Raw genomic sequence first — 25,725 nt, forward strand, 5'->3', positions numbered from 1 at the left:
CTAGAATAACCGCGAAGGTACCTGAATGTTTCCGGCGCCTATATAAGCCGAGCGGAGGAGCAGGTAGGCAAGCACAAGTACAAGTACAGTAACAGTGCAAGCGACTAGTGGAAATAAACAAGAGTGGAAATAAATAGTAGTGTGATAGTTAGTTTGTGAGTTGTAAGTGTATTAAGTGTAAATAAATAATTTTAATAAGTTGGACGTTTTAATTAAGCGAAGAAAACGTTACAATAATAATATTTAGGTATTTATTGGTACCTTAAGACATTTACAATGTATAGGACAAGTCAAATGAAAAATAGAAAAATCAATTTTCGGGAACTTATTCTACGATGACATTCATCGAAAATCCTGTAGTAAACATTTCGCATTAATTCACTCAAACATAAAATTCTCAAATGCCACCACTTTTTTGGGTCTCCCAATAGAAGGAAATTCTTTGTCATCCTCTTCATTCACAATCTTTCTGATTGTGGAAATATTCAGCTGAAATATAACTCGTTTAGATTCAGATGAAACATTATATTAATTCTCTTACATTAAATATGTTCGCTACCGTCTGACGTATTGTGGATTTAAGAATATCAGGGTATAACTATTCGAATGAGCGGACCTGAATTCTCAATAGCACTTTCTGAAACCCTGTTTCTTTTCACTTTCGCCATTTTCGTAATATTAATTGATATGAGTTGTGGCAACAGCGTTATGACATTAACATTGAACTAAAGACTTTAGTTCAATGGACATTAACGACATTTCATGAGTGCCAACTTTACTCCGTTCTAGTTACCAAAAAACTTGAGAAAATTATTTCATGGCCAACCGACTGCTAAAATAAATGTGAATGCAGTATAGTTATGTGGTTAATTTTTTGTCAAAAAAAAGTATTAATTTTTTGTCAAAAAGAGTATAAATTTTTTGTTAAAAAAAGTAGATGGACCATGTTTTTCATTCACCCTAGTCTATCGTGAATTTTTAAGAACGTTACATGCGTCAAAACGATTGTAAATTTGTAGTGTCATTAAAATGGTGTATTCCGTAGTGTGTGATAAAATTATTTTTTAGAAATAACGATTCTGCGTGAACAACAGCGGCTTTATTTAACGAACGATATCCTGGAAAAAATGTATCCACTGCAACTGGTTGCCAAATTCGTCGCTAGTGTTTTCGGAAACAAAAAAAGGGTGCATGGAAGAGACGAAGCGAGAGACATGACTGTCTCAGGTCATGTAGCAATTGATCCGACCTTTAGTACTAGGAAATTGTCCGATGTATCTGGTGTTTCCACAACATATAAATTCCATCCTTATGAGATACGATTGGTTCAGGCACTGAATGAGGATGATTCTGATCGTCGACTCCAGTTCTGTGAAGTGGTCAGTGAAATGATTAACGGTAATCAAAACCACATGTTTTTCGGACGCGTGTTCATTTCACCTTAACTGCATTCTAAACCGGCATAACTGTCGGTTTTGGTCAGATGAAAATGCAAGAGTATTTCATGAGGTGTTAAAAATTTAATGATTGGGTGGGTATTTATGGAAATCTCATAATCGGCCTTTTTTTATACCTGGTAGTTTCACTGGCCGAATTTATTTAGATTTATTGGGGAACGCTATGTATCCAGACCTCGTGCAAGTATTGGAGAATGCAGAAGACTGCCGATATATAAGAGAAAAACATAATGCTGAGTTGCCTGAGTTCAAGAGGAGTTTTCTAGTTCTAGAGGTTCAAAACAGGTTTATTTGAACTTTTCTTCCCGAATATCCTTAAGGTTTCACACCCTCAAGTGCCGCATCATCGTTTCAAAGCTGCAACATTTTTATTGAGCTAAGAATAACGTTTTTTACAATTTATAAAAAATTCTTATTTGAAATTTTATGTTGTGGTCGACTATAAACCGTTAACTCAATGAGGGTGGAAATCTAAATGTAATCTTAATGAAGGATATATTCACGGCCTTCTGTTTATATTTGAAACTAGCTGACCCGGCAAACCTAGTTTTGCAATTTAAATTATTTCTAGGGTAGATAATAATAACTAACTCATCGTGATTGTTCGATTGGTCGTAAGAAAAAGGAATGCCTTTTTTTCTGTTCTGTACAATTTTTTTTGGGAATATTTTGTTATATAAACCTTGCCCTAACAATAATAAACACAACAAAAAAAGAATTGTCCAATTTGGTGCGATCGTTTGAACAATAAAGCATTTTGAAGTAAACCATAGATCCTCTTTTATTAATATAGATTAAGAGTAAAATTGATGGGATAAGGCCAGAAGAAAGGACAATCAATTCGATACCACGCCGACGTTTCGGTTTATTTAAAACCTTCCTCAGGGCTCTGGAAGAGCGATACAAAATTCGCATTAATTGAGGAGCTATTTATTGTTTTGTCTTGAGTTGAGCAATGGCAATATAATATGATACAAACTAAAAAGAGTAACAACATTTCAGTTGATAACAACAACTATGAAAATAGAAGGCAGATTTGTGCGATGTCTGAGGGTGTGAGAGAACCATTCACAAAATAAAAAAAAAAACAATCATTAAATAAACACATAAAAAACACTTTTGAACATGAAATTACTTACAATATCAACTTGGTCCCCTGTCAACTTTAAGTAAAAATTCCATTAACTCAAGTAATTCAGAAACTGAGCGATACATTTATTTCTTCGTATATAAACAAAAAGAATCAACATACCAAGCGTAATATAAACCATCCGTCCAGGTGTCAACCGAAAACACAGATACTTAACATGACATGAAACAAAGAACAAAAACAAGAATGGTCATCGAAATAGAAATGATTTACCTTTTTATTCTCTTCATTTTCTTTATTAAACTATGCGGTGTTTAGCTGATCTATATGAGTCCTCTTATTTATGGAGTTGGGTTCTTGGACAATAGAGATCATTTCGTGAATTAATCTCTTTTTTAAAATACTCTGCTTTCCAAGAACCGTCACATTATCAAAGTCAAAGGTATACAACTCTTTAAGGGAGTGTTCTGCTAAGGCAGTATTGTTATCCTTCTTTTTTATCGGGTTGTGGATCTTGATACTATCGCTTCGATGTTCGGATAGCCTTGTTTCAAGATATCTACCAGTCTGTCCGATATAAGAGCTCACACAGTCTTGGCAGTTTATCTTATAGATAACATTCGAAAGTAATTTGGGTGTAGTAGATTTTAACCCCTTTTTATGTGTTTATTTAATGTTTGTTTTTTTTTTGTGAATTGTTCTCTCACACTCTCAGACATCGCATAAATCTGCCTTCTATTTTCATAGTTGTTGTTATTAACTGAAATGTTGTTACTCTTGTTAGTTTGTATCATATTATATTGTCATTGTTCAACTCAAGACAAAACAATAATAGCTTCTCAATCAATGTGAATTTTGTATCGCTCTTCCAGAGCCCTGAGGAAGGTTTTAAATAAACCGAAACGTGGGCGTGGTATCGAATTGATTTTCCTTTTTTCTGGCCTTATCCCATCAATTTTACTCTTAATTTCAAATGTAATCTTAATGTGTGTAGCTCATATCCAGGTATGCAGGTAGTTCATGTCTTATGTTCCACATTGCAGCCTTAATTTGAATCGAAATACAATTCATCCGATGGTTTTCTACGCTGATTATACTCAATCAGCGAGTGATAGTTAATATTTCATGCTCTGAAAACATTTCAATAAGATCGTGTTATGCAAATTGATCCCTTCTACGTTTATAAACTGATTGAGAAGAAAGCGACAGTTTTAATCAAGTGCGCCTTCCAATTCAGTTGGGTTGAGAAATTATAGGTTGTTAAAAATCCCATAAAAAAATTTTCAGTTATATGTCACAAATGATCGAATACAATAATTTTCGGAATACGAGTATTCATTGTCTGCGGATTCAAAATTGAAATCAAATCTACCAGTTTCTTCATAACATGCCATAAAAATATCAGAAATTCAAAGAACCCAACGCGCAATCCTGAATATTTGACCATTTTGAAAAATGAAGTATTCTTCATAATCCCTGGTATAATGCGCCATTTTCAAGTAATTTATTATTATTAATATCATTACAAAAATGGTTAGAGTTGAGGCAAAGCCTGTATAAACTCAGAACAATGGAAAATATTCAGAATTATATTAATTAATCATTTATTTTTCAATATTAAAATATATTAATCTGTGAAATTCGAAAAAATGGGTACTTTGACTGATTGCAACTATGTTCAAAAGATCTACAGAATTCACCTTAAAATATAACACATTTACATTATAATAGATGTAATTCACCGGCCTATCCAGGAGGGGCACCGGGGACAACTAAACAAAATAAACGAATGAACAATTAATAGCAACTATACTACTTAAGTAGGCGTTTGTAAACAGGATACACTGAAAATATAGAATTGGGTTTGCTTCGAGCCTGACGTCCGGAACAACGACAGAGTTTTTTCATTCATCTATGTGCCAATTTAGACTAAAGCCCATTTGTAACAGACGAAAATTCTCTAGAGAATTTACTCGAGAATTCATACGCCGTGAATTCTTTACAGTTACAGGCTGTATTCGGGTTGAATTTCAGACAGTCCGAGAATTGTTCTAGAACTGCGCAAAACTGTTGTGCCCTAGTATTAAATCCTCTGCGCAGTTCTAGAACCATTCTCGGACTGTCCGAAATTCGAACCCGAATACAGCTACATAGCTGTATTCGGGTTCGAATTTCGGACAGTCCGAGAATGGTTCGGTACTTTCGGTAAAATTCACTGTTCAGCTGCATACAAAATAATCTCTGCCGTTTACTTACCAAAGTTTGGTAGAGAATTCTCGGCTGTTACAAACGGGCTTTATATATGATGAAAGAAATTGATTTCAAGATGAACCCTATATGAACCTACATTGAATTCATAATTGTTAATATTTTTTTATTTTTCATCTTTCAAATGAAAGATGAAAAATTGCACTATTCTCTATTGTTAGCTCCGAATGATCAGTTCAAATGTATTCATTTCCATCAATTCTCAGTTGTTACTTAATTCGTATTTCAGTTGAGGTCATAAATCCACCAAATGGCCTAATTTAGCTCCCGTTGTTCAGTTCAAGTTCAAGCTGAGGTTTAGTTTGAAGCCCTCTCAACTTTGCAAATTCAGTACAATTTTGACAAGTTCAATGTTGATCCCGCTCCAATTTGAACCTATACAACCGGGCCTAATAGTTGGGGAGCCCAAGAGGGAAATTCGGGATTTACTCGAGCGTGAGAGATTAATATAAGGGGATATCTCAATCATTAATCGTTTTCATTAATAACCTAGTTTATTAAATAACTATTTTTTCAGAATTTGAGGGTATGCTGTGAAATTTTATGGTGCCATATTGAAGGTTATATAATGTAATTTCAAATACAACGGCATATTTTCAACTTTCCTATATACCTACAGGTATATGAAATCGAAAATTCGTGTCCGGTCCTGGAAATTTAAAACCTCTGACCACATCTATTTAGAGATCCATGTGGTCATCCTGTACACCAAATATCGTGAATTTCAATTTGCGATGATTCATTTGTAAAATGGAGCATTTTGAAAATATGACCCAAAACTGGAAATCGCCCTGCATCAATCAAACGAAGGAAGGCTGTAAAACCCAACATGTGGGGTATTTTTGGGATCGCCTGAGTGTCACCTATCAGTGAAAGAAGTATGTACAGTTTATCAGGATTCACCCTGTATAACAAATTGATAAAATTTGCCAACTATGATTGTGAATAATTATCAGAATTCCTTTATGAATTATTGTGATATCGTTTTGTCGTTAATTTTGAAGTTCTAAATAATTACAACTTTGTGCTGAGAATTTGCATCTTGCGAAAGTAAACTTTCTCCACAAAATATTTTCAGACCTCTGCAACTTCCAGTTATATATACCGGAAATAGCCTACTATTTTCTTATTTCGAATTACACGCCCATTATATCTTTACATCGTAAGATTGCTGATTTGATAATAAATTCAACAGTATGTCATGCCTTGAAATATGTAGCTCAACGGTGTATGAGTTATTAGGATTTTTATGTAGAAAAAATTTGTGGACCTTAAATGTACAGGGTATTTATGAGAATATCTTCGAAACTCAAGATTTTCACATTACAACCTACAATTATTATTTCAGTCGACTCTACGTAGAGAAAGAGTGGAAATTACCTAAATAAGCCCTATATCTGAAATGGAAACTTTCAAAGTTACCAAAGAAGAATTTGAAATAGAGGAAAGAGAGCCATTTCGAACTACTTGATTATTCTGTGAATCGAATTGTCGATGATTTTTCAATAATCCCAAAAACAGTTTTCTAGATACAATTCATGAAATGTACATAACATAAAATTTTAGTTTTTTTTCAGCGGTTTTCGGAAGTGAATACTCTGTATATTTTGGTTCCAAAGAGTGGATTGCTATCGAATCAGCTATAACGATACATAGATATATTACATATACCATAGATACCATTTGAAATAAGAAAGTCGCAGTGGTGTGAAAATATTTTAGGGAGGAAGTTCACTATAGAAAATCGCAACAACATTTTCAGCACAAAATTATGATTATAGTTCTCCATAAAAATTTAGTTGGCCATCGCGGGGAATCACCCTGTGTAGTTGCTTCACTAGGAAGCAACACAGAGAAATTCAAAGCGAATCGCAATGTTTACAATCATAAAGACCTGGTATAATAGAGCATTAAGGTACTCTCTTTTCAGGTTAATGGGGCCCCAACAGAAGGGAAAAGTTATTATTACTAGATGGCATTTTTTGCGCGACTCCTTCGATTCTGAGGAAAACACAACGTAATATCCTCGGTAATATCTAACAGTTTGTGAACACTTAATTTCATATTTATTCTTTTTACGATTCCGTTGACCCTAATTCACGTTTGTATATAATTATTATTATAAACTATATACAGGATATACCACGATGGGATATGTGATGGGAAACTACTGGTATAGTCCAATACGTGTTTTTTTTTACTGCAAAAAGTGAGGTTGAAGCGATTTTTTAGTATGTTGTTTAGTTTCGAGGCCTAATGAAAAATTCAAGTTTTCGATTTTCGACCTTGAGGCGCATGCGCTTGAACCGCCATCTTGGATTTTAGGTGCATAAATATGGTTTATTGATAATAACTCGAAAACGGTCACTTTCAAGTTTCAAGACAAAAGATATTTCATACAAAGACAAAATTTCCAACATTTATTGTTGAGAAAAATAATTTTTTGTAGCACACATATGTAAGAATTAGGTACTCCATGAAGCACTATTTAAAAAAAAAATGCGGAAACTCCATTTTGGCTGTTTTATTTTATTATTGTATTTATTTATCATCATATTTTTACATAATTATAAAAAAATAAAAGGGCACTAAAAAAAACAGTAGTGCTCTGAGGATGGCCATGTAAATGGCCGAAAGCTTGGCAGTATTGAATAAAGAACTGTGAAGACAAAACTGACTTTCTACCCGATAGTTTTTCCATTCTATTTGAATAAAAAGTCGATATATTTTCCATGTTAAAAATAATAAATTATGATTTAGGAGCGTTACAAAAATTAATTTTTTCTACATTTTATTACGTTTCGATGGTCAAATTTGGTTATCTTCATTTTCCTGGTCGTACTTGTCTGTGTCCTTTTTTGTGGTAGTGGCATTGTATATATTGGTCTTTATACAATGGTAGTGGTTTTATAGTTTATAGTATGGAGAGTAGAGAGAAGGAGAACGATCGCCGTACTAAAAATGTGTCCCCGAAAACGGGGAACGTAGGATAGGTGTCGCTGCGATTGCTGCGTTTATCGATAAGGGGTGGGGATTCAAGCGTCAAATTGAATAATTGTAATGAACAGCCTTCATTTTATTTTAGGTTATGTGTCATCGTGGTTTTTCTGATGATTCTTCAAATACCTTTCTTCAAATCTATATTAAATAGGTATGAGTTCTCTGAATTATGTGCAATAAGATACAAGTCAAATTATAGAGGGGACTATGGTCTATGTTATCAGCTTTATTCATTCATAATAAATGACGAAATCAATGAAATTCAAAAGAAATCACTGATCAAAAAAATTGTACCCGCTTTTGTTTAACATTGTTTATTAAAAACAGGTATGTTAGGTTAGTTGTTTTCAAAATTATATAAATTTGCAGTGAGGAGTAGTACACATCAAGACAACAAAAGGTAGCAATCTCAGATTTATCACTTAGGTATTAGAGTAGATTCTGTTTCCAATAGTCAGCTGAGAACCGATATAAACCACATATTATGTTATGCCAACGAAATTCTTCAAGAATATCCACTTCTGAACCATGTAGTTTTATTGGTTAGATATTCTTATTCAGAAGAGTAAACTTCTCACGAGGGATGACAATTTCGTTTTCGTTTATAATGAATCCATCATCTTTTTGAGATCTTCATCGCAAAAGTGCTCTTGACACACAAGTTGATTCGGAGTCGATTCTGGAGGTAAGGTTTTTTCCAATTTTCTCTCAAAAATGCTCTCGGAAATTTTATCTCTTCTCCTTTTCTTTCCGATGCCAAAACACTCTTACACTAGCGCACGCTCTAAAATGAAGGATAAAACACCAACAGCCAACAAATCTGGAATAATTTACCCTATAGAGTGCAATGAATGTAATAAGCCATACATAGGCCAAACTGGCAGAAATTTGAAAACGAGAATAAGGGAACATGTTAGAGATTGTACAATGGCAAAGCAAACCACTGGCTTATCAAAACACATAAATGAAACGGGACATACTATGAAATTCTCAGATGCGAGGTGTTTACGATCTGAAAGAAATAAATACAAGAGGGAGTTTTTGGAGGCTGTTGAAATCATGAGTCATAAGAGCAACTTAAATATAAACTCAGATTTCAATGGTATCAACTCCATCTACTGTAATATCGTCGAACTGATCAATGTAAGTGAGAGTGGATGATTCTGTCATAATAAAACGCCTTGTAGTCCTTGTACTTCCTTAGTTTATGACGTTGCTTGACCTCAATTATCATTCCTGTTTGTGACTTTTGTTCTTCTATGTTTTTTAACCTTTGACATTGTTTCATGTGTTTCTTTTTAAAATTAGAATGTTGGCTTAAGATTCATCTGAGATTTTAACTGATGAGTTATATGGATATTTTAATTTTATCGTTATTAATAGTTAAGTCTCACATTGTTGTAAGTTATTTTAATCTTACCTTTTTTTGTATTTTTTACAACATTATTGCAATTTTTCTAGTAGCCCCGAAGAAGGAAAAGACATTGTCCGAAAGCTTGGTTAATACAATAAAGAGCTAAAAAACTATAGAGTTGACTACATACCCGATCAACCTTTAGATTAGGTTTACAATAATTCTGTTGAAGAAAATAATACTGCATTAGCTAAACACAGTAAGAGTACTTTGCACGCATTCGATTTTGAGAAAACTGAAGTCCTAGGAAAACAACAAATCTTGAAAAGAAGGTTTTTACAAGTGATGATTGAAATAAAAAAAGATAGTAATGCAGTTAACAAGAGAACTGATATTGAAAAGTTGAACACCGCTTATTATTATTTGATATCAAAGATGTAACATACGATTTCCATTCAAATTGCATATTTGTATTAACTCATTAGTTGATGCCTGTCTCTTACCTAGGAAATATTTTCTTGATTTCAATGCAGTGTTTTTGTCTGAATATGTACCTTTTGACATGAAAACTACATAGTACCGTGAGTAAATTTTCAAATTTTCCACTTCATCGTTGTAAATTGTCATGATTTTTAACAACCACAAAAAAATTTTTTGGAAGATTATAATTTTTGTTTCACACAACATTTTTGATGAATCATTATTTTGTCATTCACTTCCATTAAGTAGAGATATTGAGTATAGGTACCTTCCTACTGACTATTGTTTGTTTGTTGCGATTTTTTGTTTGTTTTTCGTGAAGAAAAATTGTAGCATATAATTTTTATATCTACAACAGAAAATTACTCCTTTGTAATTATGTATTTTGTTTGATGATTTCGTTTTGTCTACACTGTTCTCTTCTAGTGCCCTGAAGAAGTTTCTATATTAAACGAAACGTCGGCTTAGTACACAAGTGGTTTTCTTGCTCGAGACCTTCAAACCTATCAAACTTCCCATTGATTATAAATAACGGTGGACCCAACATGGATCCTTGTGGGACCCCGCTCGTTACCTTCTTTTCCATGGAGAAGTATGCGACTCCGAATCTGTGGGGTACCTTGTCGAAAGCGCGAAAAAATCTATATAGACAACCTTTGTGCTCATTCCTTGCTCCCAGGCTTCGGTCAGATCATCCATGCAGGTAAGGAGGTTGGTCAAAGGAGAGCGTCCTCCTGGCATGAAGCCATGCTGCTCGTCAGGAATTATTTTCTGGGAAAGAACAAACTCCACAAGCTGATCGCTAATAATTCTCTATAAAATTCAAGCTAACTAGCAAAAACCTTGAATGCAATGCCAATATTGCCAATTATATTTTACTGCGCAATGCGCAACACGCTTTGAAACTGTCATTGACGTTCGTCTCAGTCATGGACCAATTGAACTAAGTTAATTTATGGTCTCAGTGAGACAAAGTTCTTGAATAAATTGGATTAAAAGTAATCCATACTATATACGGATGGATCCAGATAGAAAGAGATATGTGGACTGAAATAAAGGATCTCTATGCGCTATATGCAACATGAGACCTCTATCGTACAGAAACCATAATCTTAAAAAGTGCAACGCCTTCAAAAATAAAGCAGGTGCATGATAAACGAAATTATATTAATTCAGATGCAAAACACCATGGTTCAGGCAAAGAGTAACCAACTTGGTTGGTTACTCTTTGGTTCAGGCCTTATCTGACCTCGTCAGAGCAGCATAACTCTTAGCTCGACTAAAATGGAACGAATTGGTTGTCTCTTTATGCTACGTCAGGAGTTGGTATGGTAAAGTACACCCTTCTGCCATCTGACAGGAAACGAGCTCCAACAATTTGAGCAAATGAAGACATGCTGTCAACTTGACTCTGAGCCCTGAGGATTTAGAAAGTGAATTGAGGACTTTGTTCTCTGCCAGGTGGCACCAGGGATATTCCTTCACCGTTTCGACTATACTGACATCGAATAAAGAAGAGATCAATTCGTTCCATCTCGTCGAGGTGTTTTTCTGATTAGGACAAATGAGACGGAAGCCATGGTCAGCATCTACTCTCTCTCGACTAAATAGTACTTCTGTCAATTCTTTGAATGATGGTGGTTTGCTAGCTCGATTTAGATCGTAACATTTGTTGGTTCCATATTCCATATCAGCAAGTTCTATTTAGCATGTGTCGACAATAATAAGCATTCATATAAGTGTTGAAAATAAGCTGGCTATTCACCTCAACAATCGATACCCATAACTCTTAAAAAATATCTTAACTGTTGGAAAAGATAAAAATAAATAATTTAAAATAATGTAAGAAATAATTTGTTGGAAACTGATCGACAAAATTTGTTCCCGATTTCGATTATATCCTTGTAAAACAAGCTATAACATCACAGGCAAAAAATTATGACACCTCCATTCATAAAAACAAAAGTCTAGCTCATTCATGTAGCATAGTATCCTGTACAAATGTTATTATAACTCAACCCACTAAAAGCGGTGATTTTACCTCTTGGGGGGTCAACTTTTGAGAACCAATGTTTATTACCTACCTAAGTAACCGACATCATTGAAGTGAGGATTTATAGTTCTTTTTGTGCACAATTTCACATCACACGAATGGTTTTGCCCAAATAGTTCGGACCCTTATTTGGCAGGAGCCGGCGGATGGAAGGTTTTTTAGGATCTTTTTTCAACTACAAGTTTTTTCTTTCGACAACTGAAACACAAGGAATATTCTTATTCCTTGTATTCCTATAGTTTTTCGTACAAATTCTGCCTTAAAGACTATTCATTATAAAGTGTTTTCTTGTATTCTCATTCAGAAATGTTTGATATATTGACAATTTCGAAAAACACAGATTTAATTTCATTGTTCTTCCTCATATTGCAATCAATTTAGCCAAATATGTTTTATTGCTATCGATAATTTGGCAAAATTTCAATCTTTATTCAATATAATGCATTTTAAGCCCTCAAAATGTCAATTATAGTTCAGTACTAGCATTGTATAAAGACTCATTATACAATGGTACTAGCATTGAGTATTAATACTCAATGGTACTAGTTATCAACCTAGTCCGATCTATCTTTTGAATATATTTTTTGTATTTCAAGAAAATGAAAGTTTTCAATACAATCAGTTCATTTTCTTTTCAATTCTTGGGTTTTACCATACTCAACCATAAATTAAACTAAGGCGTACGTAAGAATATGACGAGTTATTTTATTGGTTAGAATACGAATAACTCCACAATGAACCCTACTATATTTTCTGGAATTCCCAGAAGTGCTTCATAGCTTATTTATGGTGATAATAACTGTTGCTAATTTCTATAAGCAGACACAGATGATAACACGGTAGTAAACCCTGCAAACCGTCTCGTCGAGTGTTGTAAATTCAAATTTACATTTTGCTTGACGGAAATATTTTGCCCCTTTTAACACGTTTATTTTATGACCATTGTTGTGAATTATCCCATAAAGGATTGTTGTCTGGTTACTTTAACTGGATTTTGCTGAGGATATTTTCAACAAGGAGGATGGAAGAGTTTATTTGTAGTTTCTTTTAAGTAGGTAGAACGTGTCTCATGAAGTAACCATTTTGAAATCATTTCGAGTTGATATTTGATATTGGGCCTGTTCCGATATTGCTGAACAGTACTGTCAGTATTTCAGAAACGATGCCTATTGGCCCAGTCGTTCGAGTTCTATTGTTATTCGATTGCGGGCCAGTACTAACAGCAATATCGGAACAGGCCCATTACCAATAAAAGGCGGGCCAAAGCAGCACGATAAACAAAATAGAACCAGAGGCTGAGTAGTACAGTGATATAGAGCTAAAAAAGGGGTTTCGAATATGGGCGATTTATTTCGCCTTCCTGCTTGTCACTTGTCACGCGTCATCTTTGAGGAGTTGTATTCAGGCAGGCAGGGACTGCTGAAAAAAAAAATCACATGAAAGACCTACATTATTTCTGAACATCGAATTACTATCCTTTAAATTTTATGGCAACTATTCATTTACACCATGTGTCGAATGAGAGTCCTCTCCACTAAACCCAAGCAAGGTTCTTCACCTAGGCAAATAATCCCAATATGTTCTAGGTACCGTCTGACACCTGTAAACCGTAGTTCACTATTGTAATGTTCTAGGCGTCATAACGCCCCATAATTTGAGCTGGTCTCGCCACGGAGCAAATGCCAGACAGATGACCTACTTCCTATAATTAATATGACTCATCACGAATCGTTTGAAGATTACAGCATCATACCCCTTTTTATTGGTAAATTAGTAATAATGGAAACTAGTAATAAGTAATGATAATTGTAATGATATAATACCAAACTATTTCTACATTTTATTTATTTTGGCTCGTCAACTATTGAGATCTTCGAGGATTTTATTCGATTCTATACTATACTATAGCATGAAGATCTCCGTACATTCCACTGTTTCCAAACGAAATCGTAGGAATAAATGCCAGTCCAATATTTCCTAGAACGAAGATGGCAGGACGATGAAGAAAAAACCAGAGCATGAATAATTATAATTACAGAAAGACCAGAAGACAATAGAAGTTGAAAAATATTGAAACTTCAGACCATCCCTATTGTCATTTTATCTACGGGCCTGATACCGAAGAAACTATCAGATAATCTGAGGAAACTTTAATTGGATGAGGATATTAGAAATTAGAATAATAAATAAATTAACAAAATGTAATCAGATGAATCGATATAAACAAACTCAAAAAGCTCTTGAAAATCATTACACACAAAGACAATCAAAAATACACTACAATTCCCTGCGTGAAGACTGACTACGAGTTTGTTTATACCAATTTATCTTATCACATTTTTTTAACTCATTCATTATTTTATCTTCTTTGTAGCCTAAGGAAGGCGAAATATATAGTCGAAACGTCGCTCTAGAATCCAAACTGTTTTATTCAGTTCCTTGAACGAGAAGGCAATGGAGGTTTTGGTGGTGTTTTCCTATATTTACAAGGGTGAAAAAGCCGACATCAAAAATTATACCATTGTAATATACATTTTTAGATGAACTTCCAAATTCCCAGGTGTGATTTGGCCGCATTGCGATTTTTTCGAGAAGAACATTTCCTCTGATGAAACCTGAAAAGAAATTCGTTCAAAAAATCTCCATATCAAAATCTGACTGGTGAAAAATTTCTAAGAAGGGACCGAAATTCTAACAAATTTAGGAAAACTCGAAAACGTATAGATCGATTCACCAGAATAATAGGCAAATGAGAACGAACGTGAAAATTTTCTTTCAAAAGTGCAAACTGCACCGAGTCTAGATAATTTTTTTTAAAAATTTGAATAATTCGAAATCAAAAGGATTCTAAGCATCATGTATACGTATAATTCAGCTCGATAACTAAAAAATCGCTACTTTTACCGTGTACACAAGAGTCGTATGCATAAAGAAGAGTATTTGCTTTTACTATAATACTATCTTTGTCAGTTGCTTATAAAATGTATAATTTCCTTTCAATAAACTGAAGTGAAAGCTTTTACTACTTCTTTATGCATATGGCCCTAGCATTTCAAGTTGCAAAGAGTAATTTTCCTTAATGGTACGGGAAAAACGCCTGCTAATTCTTTTCCTTGCGAATTTGCATGTTTTTCTCACGTACAAATGTTAAAGAGTAAAGAGTCAAGCACCGCACACTAACGATGAGATAACCATGGTAACGATATGCAGAATTACGTCAGTCAATATGAATTAATCAAATCAGCAGTGGTAGCACGATTTGATTTGTTTCGGAAAGGGAAATAAACGGCTCCATATGAGTTTGGGATATTGACTTCAATTGCAAAAAAATATAGTTAAAATAAGATTTTTGTGATGAAAATTCATATTAATATGATTTCTAGTTGCAAATTCATTTTAGCCTGTAGGTCTGCAGCGTATACAGGGTGGTTAAGAAAAATCGAGTAAAATAACGAAATTTTATTCCCAGAGATTTCAAGCATTTTAAGACTATCAATACAATGTATGGCCTCCACGGGCATCAATAACAGCATACTACACACTAGGTTGTTGAACATTTCTTGAGGAATTTGGTTCCATAAACGGGGCAGAAGCTCTCTCAGATTATTTAAGGATTCTGGGGTAGGTTGATGATTATCTAATCTTCTTTGGAGCATATCCCATGCATGTTCTATGCAATTCAAATCTGGTGAGTGCGGAGGTATTGGTAAATGTGGAATACCAAGCTCCTCGCGCGCATTCTCAACTATGGCTGTACGGTGCGTTATCGTCTAGAAATTGAAAAGTTTCACCAATAGCAGCGTGAAAATTTGGCACAACATTGTCAATGAGATGCTCCCTATAGTGTAAGGCGGTCATCTTCCCAGGACAAATGCGTAGATCTGTGCGCCCGTTGAAACATATCCTGGCTCATACCATAACACTACCCCCTCGGACTGGATGGACTTCTTGGACATAGCGACGATAACGGGGTATGCGGGGGATTGTCCATACACTTATACTTCGAAAATCTGAAAACCGTCCATATCTGGATTCATCAGTGAAAAGGACACTACGCCATTGATCGTTCCAATTGATATGTTGCCTTGCCCATTCCAGTCTTTGACGCTTATGGTCACGTGTTAATGGAACTCCTCTTAATGGACGTCTAGAATCTAGATTCACCTCTCTCAAACGTCGTCTGATGGTTTCGATGGAAACTTGGACCCCATATGCATTATGAAGAGTATTCCTTAGCATACTACACGTATATGTAGGGTTTCTTCTCGCCGAAACGATGATGAAACGATCCTGAGCAGGTGTTGTTTTTCGTCGCCCACCAAGCCTTGGTCTTTCCTACACGCAACCTGTCTCCCTGAACCTATTCCAAAGTCGAGATATCACACTTCGGCTGACTTGGAGCCTTTCTGCTACAACAACTTGAGTTAGGCCAGCCTGTAACATTCCGATAGCCCTATTAGCCTCAGCGTTTGTTAATTTACGTCTTGGCATTTTCAGAAAACTCGTTTCAAATCGAAGCCGTTGATAAACTGACTTCATTTCAAAATAAGAACATTCATGAAGCATATGCAAAGAACCAAACTTCAGAAAAAAGGCGACCAGATTGACGAAATGTCTATGACTTTAGCCTTGCGGCTTTCACACTCCTCTCCAGAGGAAAATTCACTTATCCCAGATATCTCAGATATCAAAAGGATTAAGCTCTGTTGGCGCCCTTTACAGGTTTTCGGGCTCGTGGTGGTGGTCGGGTCCGGGTCGCTCCTTCGCTCCCTGCTGTAGGTTGGATTCCTGCTCCACCCGCATTTTCTGTCGGAGCAGACGGTGTTCCTCTGCATTCCCCATGTACTTGCGTACAGTTCTCGCCGTTCCGAGCAGTACCGCCTTCTGCATGACATATAGATATTTTCGTCCAATTGAAGTTTCCTCAAGTTCTCCAGTAGTTCGCACTTGTTAGGAAATAACTATTCACGGAAATGGATTTCGTGATAATTACCTTTCGAAAAAATATGTATGCGGGCGCACAACAAGCGTCTTAAGCTTCGCCAGAGCTATCGATTATTAACTAGAATAGAATGGGGCTGATTCTTGTAGAACAGGAACACCACTTGTGGAACATCAACAGTGGATGGATGAACGTTTCCTATGCTCACTAAAGCTGGCCACAGACACAGAGAGAAGACGGCGTGCAAGATGCAACATGCAAAGAATGACAACCATCAACTTTAGCATTTATTGCCCACACACATGAGAGAAAAGAAAGCGGAATAATGCGCAAAGAACGTATTAGTGCGAAAATGTCAGAAGTGGGAGATGAAGAATATTGTCTGATGGCATTGGCGTACGCTTGTTTGGTGAAAAAGAAGCAATTGAAGTCGCTTCGAGAGAGGAAACCAAGCAGTAAATGGGTTAGAATGGCTTTTTAATTGAGACTTATTTTCCCATATCAATCTTCTACAAGCATTACGTTTGGAAGTTGAAGACAAAAAGAAGAAGGTCATAATGTCATAAAGTCGGCACATAAACTTCATCCTCTCCTGCACCCGATCGTTTGGGTTCCAATATTTTTTTGAATTTCCGTCGGAAACCACCACGAAGGGTGTTAATTTTTGATTTTACAGATTCAATTTTTGCGGATTTTTCAACATCTTACGACTTAGCAAGTAAGACATTATATGCGTAATTCTACTTCGATCGGTCCATATATTCTTTCGATTTTGTTTTCCACAAAGATGGGAAGGACCTATAAATTTCTATGAACTCCGAAAGGAATTCGCTGGAGAGATTTCTCAGGTCCGACATCGTCCTTGGTATATTTCGAGCCGAAACATTACTGAAGCCTGAAGCTGCAGCTGCTCGATTCGATTTGCTGTATGTATATTGACTACTGCACTGGTGTAGAAGTCCGTTCGTCCATAAAATCGGCCACACACGGACGTTCATGCTTCGCGCAACATGCAATTTTTCAGGAAGGTTCGGAAAAGATGAATGACGGACAACATGCAACATTCATGCCTACACACGAGCGTTGATGGTTGTCATTCTTTGCATGTTGCATGTTGCGCGCCGTCTTCTCTCTGTGTCTGTGGCCGGCTTTCCGAACCATCCTGAAAAATTGCGCGTAGCATGAACGTCCGTTTGTGGCCGATTTTATGCACGAACCGACTTCTACACCAGTGCAGTAGGAAATATACAAATCGAATCGAGCAGCTGCAGCTTCAGCTACTCTGTAATCTGTGAGCTTCAGTCTTCAATACTGTTTCGGCTCGAAATGCACCAAGGACGATGTCGGACCTGAGAAATCTCTCCCGCGAATTCCTTACGGAGTTCATAGAAATTTATAGATCCTCTCCATTTTTGTGGAAAACAAAACCGAAAGAATATATGGACCATTCGAAGAAGAATTACCCATATAATGTCTTACTTGCTAAGTTGAAAATTCCTCAACAGTTGAATCGGTAAAATCAAAAATTAATACCCTTCATTGTGGTTTCTGACGGGAATTCAAAAAAGTTTTCGAATCCAAACGATCAGGCGCAGGAGAGGATGAAGTTTCCTCTCTCGAAGCAACTCAATGGCTTCCTTTTCACCAAACAAGTGTACGCCACTGCCATCAGAAAATATTCCTCATCTCCCACTGATGACATTTTCGAATTGACAAATTCTCGCATTATTCCGCGTTATTTTCTCTCATGTGTGTGGGCAATAAGTGCGAAAGTTGATGGTCATTCTTTGCATGTTGCACGTCGTCTTCTCTCTGTGTCTGTGGCCGGCTTAAGGATAATTTATTAGGGAAGAAAGCCCTGATCCAAAGCATAGACAAAGCAACTTGTCTGTTGTCGTTATGCGCAGGTGTTGTGCTTTATGTAGAAGACGAAGATGTGGGACCCATTCAAACTCCTTGGAGAAATCCATATACAGGTCTTCCACAAAAATACTTCGACTTAAAATAGCGAGTCCCTCCTTTAGACAACTCAGTATGTTAGTCATCGTAGAACTGCCAGGAACAAACCCATGTTGTTATGTTAATAAAAATAAAAAAATCGTTATTGTATGTTTTTAGTACCTATGTTTAGTTCTGCATATGCTGAAGGCAGCGATACCAACCATCAAATAAAAATTTGATGATTTCTCCATCATTCAAATTAAAAAGGCACCCTATCTCTCGATGACATCTTTGTTTTGTTGAGGACTAATTGAGCAATGAGATTATGTACATATTTGGTTATTTTTGTTAATTTTTATATCTTATCTATTTTGCCTGTTTCAATATAATATGTACTTTTTTGACTTGATGAATTCTTATTCCTTTCGTTATTTGTTTTTCAGAGGGAAGGAAGAAGAAGAAGCAAGAAAGCCTCATTTCACGCCTTCTGCCTCTTTTAGTGATGCCTTTCATGATGTCCACAATGATGCTTCCCATGATGCTCATCCAGATGAAAGTTATGCTCTTAAAGGCCATATTCCTGGGGAAACTGGCCATACTATTCGCCACCCTCAACATCTTGAGGAACATGGGTGACACCTCTGGACTTTATAGCCACAACGTTCATCTCAGAAAGCCTGTAGGACATATTATGGACGATCCTGAACTGAGCAAGGATCATTATGGATACACGGGCGATGAAGAGTATGGTGCTTATGTTAACAGAAAAAAGTGATAATCTACTTTTTCGTGATACAAACTTTAAGAGTACTATTTTGTGATTTGTTTGATGTTTCTGAACTTTATGAGGGTTTTTCAAACGGGTATAATTGTGTTTAGTTTTTGTTATATTTGTGTTCAATTCTTATTTATTATATATTTATTTGATTACACTCAGTTTATTTGTCCTGAACCATACAACCAATACCTCCGATGAATTCGAACTATTCGTCGATATCCATTCTTGGGCATAATGAAAAACCAGTTTTTTGTCAAAAATTTGAATTTGCTTGCCAATTACCTAAAATATGAGGCTTTTCTCTCACCTCAAAAAAACTTACGGATATAAGAAATATTATGCAAAAAGTTTGAGCACTCTATGACAGTCCAATCAAAAGTTATAAGCCTCGCAAATACGGGACTTCATTGTGAACTACCCTGTATAGGAAGAGGTTGGAAGTCCAAGGACGAAGCCCTGAGGCACGCTTCGCCGACTCTAATTGCTTTAGATTCTGGAAATGTGTCGTTCGGTCAATTTTCTGTCGGCTACATAAGAATAAATAAGTGCTAGTTTAAGATGTATCATTTTCTAAAAGTTCTTGAAACAAACTCGTTCGTGGTCAACAGCAAATAAAGAAAATTCTATAGTTATTTAGATCGATATGCAAGATTCAGACCAACCTGAAGAAATCGGAAGCTGCAAGAACTCCAACTCGCAGATCTTATTTATTTACTGTTGATTAGTAGTTAGTAATAAACTGCTCCACATGAGTTAGAGATATTGACCTAAATTGCAAAAAAATATAGTTGAAATAAGATTATGATGAAAATTCATATTAACACGATTTCAAGTTGCAAATTAATTTTAGCCTGTAGATCTGCAGCGTATACGTATATATATGTGGGGTACAGGACGTAATAAGGTGGGGAAGACAAAGGAAAAGACAATGGTACGCGCATGTGAAGCGCATGGAGGCGAGCAGATTACCTCGCATAGCTCTCGAAGGAAAACCGGTAGGCAGAAGACTACCAGGGAGACCACCAAAAAGATGGAAGGAAAGCTGGCAATCCACCTCCCAAGAGTTGATACAGAGGCAACCTTGATGCTAACAGATCGTCAGATCTCAAAAAAGAAGAAGAAGAAGAAGAAGGAATACAATGTATGGCCTCCACGGGCATCAATAACAGCTTGACATCTTCTTTGCATACTACACACGGTGTTGTTGAACATTTCTTGAGGAATTTGGTTCCATAAACGGGGCAGAAGCTCTCTCAGATTATTCAAGGATTCTGTGGTAGGTTGATGATTATCTAATCTTCTTTGGAGCACATCCTATGCATGATCTGCAATTAAAATCTGGTGAGTGCGAAGGTATTGGTAAATGTGGAATACCAAGCTCCCCGCGCGCATTCTCAACTATGGCTAGACGGTGCGGTCTAGCATTATCGTCTAGAAATTGAAAAGTTTCATTAATAAATAGCAGCGTAAAAATTTGGTACAACATTGTCAATGACATGCTCCCTATAGTGTGAGGCGGTCATATTCCCAGGACAAATGTGTAGATCTGTGCGCCCGTTGAAACATATCCTGGCTCATACCATAACACTACCCCCTCGGAATGGATGGACTTCTTGGACATAGCGACGATAACGGGGTATGCGGGGGATTGTCCATACCCTTATACTTCGAAAATCTGAAAATCGTCCATATCTGGATTCATCAGTGAAAAGGACACTACGCCATTGATCGTTACAATTGATATGTTGCCTTGCCCATTCCAGTCTTTGACGCTTATGGTCACGTGTTAATTGAACTCCTCTTAATGGACGTCTAGAACCTAGATTCACCTCTCTCAAACGTCGTCTGATGGTTTCGATGGAAACTTGGACCCCATCTGCATTTTGAAGAGTATTCCGTACCATTCTACACGTAGATGTAGGGTTTCTTCTCGACGAAACGGCGATGAAACGATCCTGAGCAGGTGTTGTCGCCTACCAAGCCTTGGTCTTTCCAACACGGAACCTGTCTCCCTAAACCTATTCCAAAGTCGAGATATCACACTTTGGCTGACTTGGAGCCTTTCCGCTACAACAAACTGAGTTAGGCCACCCTTTAGCATTCCGATAGCCCTATTAGCCTCAGCGTTTGTTAATTTACGTCTCGGCATTTTCAGAAAACTCGTTTCAAATCGAAGCCGTTGATAAACTGACTTCATTTCAAAATAAGAACATTCATGAAGCATATGCAAAGAACCAGACTTCAGAAAAAAGGCGACCAGATTGACGAAATGTCTCATACTGATTTTTATTGGATCGATTCAAGTTGTTTTTGAGTTTTAAATGATTTTTTTACAAGCGTGCGCGTTCAACCTTTTTCCCGCACGCATTCCAAGTTGCAAAGAGTCACTTTCCCAAAAGGTGCGGGAAAAACGCCTGCTATTTATTTCCCGCACGCATTTGCGTGCGGGAATGGATTAGCAGGGGTTTTTCCCGCACGCAAATATTATAGAGTAATAGTTATTTTCCTATCAAGTGCGGAAAGTGATACTTGCCGGCACGAAAATGCCGTTGCCCGAACGATGCGAAGCAGAGTTCGGGTAAGCAGTTGAGTGCGGGCAAGACACTTTCCGCAAGAGTTAGGAACAATATTTTTCTGAAATATATAAATGTATCCATTTCACGAAACAGATCATATCTCATTTGATTAATTCATATACAGTCCCTGGCCATATTATTAGACGCATTGATTCGATGCAAAATCTCAATATTGAATTATTAAATTGAATGTATATGTTACATATACTTCATCTGTAAATGGTTTTCACATGTAATATATCATATTCAATAAAAAATATTGATTTATTGATGATTAAACATGAAATTCTAATATTTTGCTGAGCCACCCTGTGTAGATATGAGAGTTTCATACTATCAATGCAGAATTGTTCGGTTTGCTGCATTCGAAGATAATGATTTCATATGTGGATTATCGAAATAACGTCCGAACCTGCAAAATGCAAGACGTCCACTGGAAAACATAGTACTGATTCATACTTAAGTACTAATACTACAACATCAAAAATAAATGCCAAATAGAACAATTTAATGAGAGTCGTAGATAAAACTGACATTCTGTGGAAATGAAATTCAAATATTCTGCTCTTTCCTCGGGCAATACCAAAAAATCCTCAGTGCGTCTAATAAACTGGCCAGGGACTGTATAATGACAGACGTAATTCTGCATGTCGTTACTATGGGTTTCTCATCGTTATGACGTTCTATGCCTAGAAACATGATAGAATTTAATTTATTCTATAATATTTGCGTGCGGGAAAAACCCCTGCTAATCCATTCCCGCACGCAAATGCGTGCGGGAAAGAAATAGCAGGCGTTTTTTCCGCACCTTTTGGGAAAGTGACTCTTAGCAACTTGGAATGCGTGCGGGAAAAACTTTGAACGCGCACGCTTGTAGAAAAATTAAATTCTATCATGTTTCTATGCACAGAACGTCAAAGATGAGAAACCCATAGTAATGACATGCAGAATTACGTCTGTCATTATATATGAATTAATCAAATGAGATATGATCTGTTTCGTGAAATGGTTATATTTATATATTTCAAGCACTTGTAGAAAAAATATTGTCCCTAACTCTTGCGGAAAGTGTCTTGCCCGCACTTGATAGGAAAATAACTATTACAGCGATTTTCTCGAAGATTGCATACTTTTGAAAACGATTGAATACGATATCCTTAAATCTTGCGGAGCAGTTTATCTAATGTTTATGAATACTTTATGAATATCTAATGCTATGTATGGTAATGTTTATTTTTTGGATCTGTTGAAGTTTTCGTCATTTTCGTGCCTTCAAATTTTTTTACGATGAGTTTTTCTTGTTTTTTTTACTTGACAACCACGTTTTATTTACTTTGAACACTTTTTTTTTATCATTATCTGTGAATAGAGTTTTGGGTGTGAAGTTCATCTGTTCATCTTACCCTCAAGGGTAATAACCTATAAAGCTCCTAATTTCACTGGACCTCGAAATTATAAAGGTTGCCTGAAGCAATCAAATATCTCCTGAAAAAAAATCTTCTATAGAAACGTCTATAAAATATGAATGAGTTCTTGTAATATGTGTTTAGATTTAATCGTTTGTGAAATGAAACTATTGTTTTCCTCTCTATCAAAGAGAGCCTCTCTTTGATTAATCCTTATACTCTAAAGTAAGATTGTCGCTACGGTCAATTAAGAATTACAATTACAATCATATTTACAACTTCCAGATGCTATTTTTCTCGATACGAGATATAAATAGTATAGATTTGATTTGATTCATATAGGACTTTCTTTCATTTAAAATACAGAATACAGATATGTAATTGGTTAATCTACTAGACATATTCTTCGTGGAGTGCCATATAGTTATTCTCGATAAGGAATGAATCAGAAACCAACGGAACCTGCCATACACATTATATTCCCCAATTTTTTTCTTGTTGTGACACGTACCATCATAATTTACGACAATCTTCCTGTGGTAAACTGTTGGACACCTTCAAGGCACCAGTTCTCGAAATGTGCAATATAATTTCTCACCTCGAACGTGCTCAGTACCCGCATTTCGGTGAATGTTGATTGCCGGAAAAAGAGTGTAAATTTGTTTGTGTTGTCACGTTTTTGTTCCATTTACGGGGCTTTTCATTTGTAACTTTGTCGGACACATTGCGACACCGGTTGTCTCATTGTAAAGTTTCAGGCGCCACTTTTTCTGAGAAAGGTATAAAGCTTCCGTGTGAAATCGGAGTAAATACTGATATTTATTGGTTGTATTGGTCATGAAATTATTTTACGATTTGTTAGATACTGAATTTTAGCCGCGGTATCGCACGGGTGGGCCACTTTCGTTTATACACGGTGTTGGGGATATTTCGAATGCCTGAGAAACTGGATTAGGGCTGATTAATAATATTTTTTCATGTACTTTAGCTTTCATGCATTTTACGAATGCTAAAGCATGATATTCGCTTGGCGGATGATGTTCCAAGTTATGAAGTAACCCACTGAAACTGGTAACTTAGAACATGAATGTAAAATGCCAGAGTTTTTCGGACTGTATAAATTGAAGTGAATGGAGCCATATTGACGTCATGTGGTTATCATGTTATAGAATGCGTTGCTTGCCAGGAAGCATCGCAACAGATGAGAAGCAAAGAATTCTAATTCTTGATATCCCTGATTCCTGCAAATTACAGAAAAACTGAATATAGCAAGTACCTTAGATCGGGGTGACTTGGGACACATGTTGAATTCAACATGTCATATTTTCAAAAAGATGACCTATTTTTATCTGAAAAAGAGGTTAGAATATGCTTAATGACTCAGACTATTGATTAGGATATATACCACGCTTCAGAACTCGGATATAAATTTTGAAAAAAATAAAATATATTTGTCCCAAGTCAACCACCGATTTGGGACACAGGTTGAAATCTATTGATTTCTCAAATCTCAAATGAAATAGGTGACTTGGAACGGTGTAGAGTTTTGAGAAATTAGAATTTGTGATTATATAGTTGAAATTCGGTAAGGAAATCAAATGATAAACCCCTATTACAGCGAAAGTAAATATATCGCAACTCAAATGTAAAAACACTAAACAAAACAAGAGAATTTTGATTTCTTTCATTCTTTGGTGATTTCTTTGTGAAAATAACGTAAATAATAATATCCTGCGAAAAATCGGCATATTCCTGCTGCTAATGCGCCGTTTGTATCTATTCGGCATTGTCCCAAGTCACCCTATGAAACAACAAAATAAATAAATGAGATCCGTGTTGCCGTTTGATTTGTAAACAACCTTGTCTCATGACATGTTCAATATCCCAGTATCCAACGTATCCAGAAAAAAAATTACACATGCACAAAGTGAAACACATGTACAGTAATTAGAAAAAATAAGGGCCATAAAAAACGCGCTTTTACTCTCCTGAATTCGTTAATTTTTCCTGTCAATTCAAACGCTCTGGTCACGGCAAACTCAACAGGAATTGAGTACTGGGTTTATATTTTTATGCAAAAATATAAAATATGTTCACGTGAACATTTCTTTAATACATTAGCTAGTAACGTCTTGTCGTTATACAGGATGAGTCCTTGACTCGTACATATATTTTAACAGTAAATTTTTGAGGTCAAAAGAAACAGTTTTCTTCCATCATTTTTTTCCGATTCAGCCCTGACAAAAAGATATAGCCTTTTCAAGTTTTCATAATGAGCTGTGCCACCACTGGAAAAACAAAATTACCAGAATAACAAGCTAAATCTGTGACACTACACATCTGTGGATCGTTTAAACAGAGTTGTATTCAGCCAAGTAAG

General features: G+C 36.0%; 2 protein-coding genes across 3 annotated transcripts in view; both read left to right on the forward strand.

The window, feature by feature from the left end:
- The window catches only part of LOC123319437, a 38,739-nt gene extending 19,224 nt beyond the window's left edge, over positions 1 to 19,515 (forward strand). For both annotated transcript variants that reach the window (XM_044906411.1, XM_044906412.1), the window contains one exon: positions 19,029 to 19,515. In XM_044906411.1, coding sequence (XP_044762346.1) covers positions 19,029 to 19,360 — 332 coding nt within the window. In that variant the 3' untranslated portion in view covers positions 19,361 to 19,515. The remainder of the gene's footprint in view (positions 1 to 19,028) is intronic.
- Positions 19,516 to 23,828: 4,313 nt separating this feature from the next.
- LOC123319471 (protein Wnt-8b-like) overlaps positions 23,829 to 25,725 on the forward strand; it is a 34,683-nt gene continuing 32,786 nt past the window's right edge. The window contains exon 1 of the mRNA XM_044906470.1: positions 23,829 to 24,124. The gene's annotated coding sequence lies outside the window, so the exon portion shown is untranslated. The remainder of the gene's footprint in view (positions 24,125 to 25,725) is intronic.

Source organism: Coccinella septempunctata, chromosome 8 (genome assembly GCF_907165205.1).
Source record: "Coccinella septempunctata chromosome 8, icCocSept1.1, whole genome shotgun sequence".
Lineage (NCBI taxonomy): Eukaryota > Metazoa > Arthropoda > Insecta > Coleoptera > Coccinellidae > Coccinella > Coccinella septempunctata.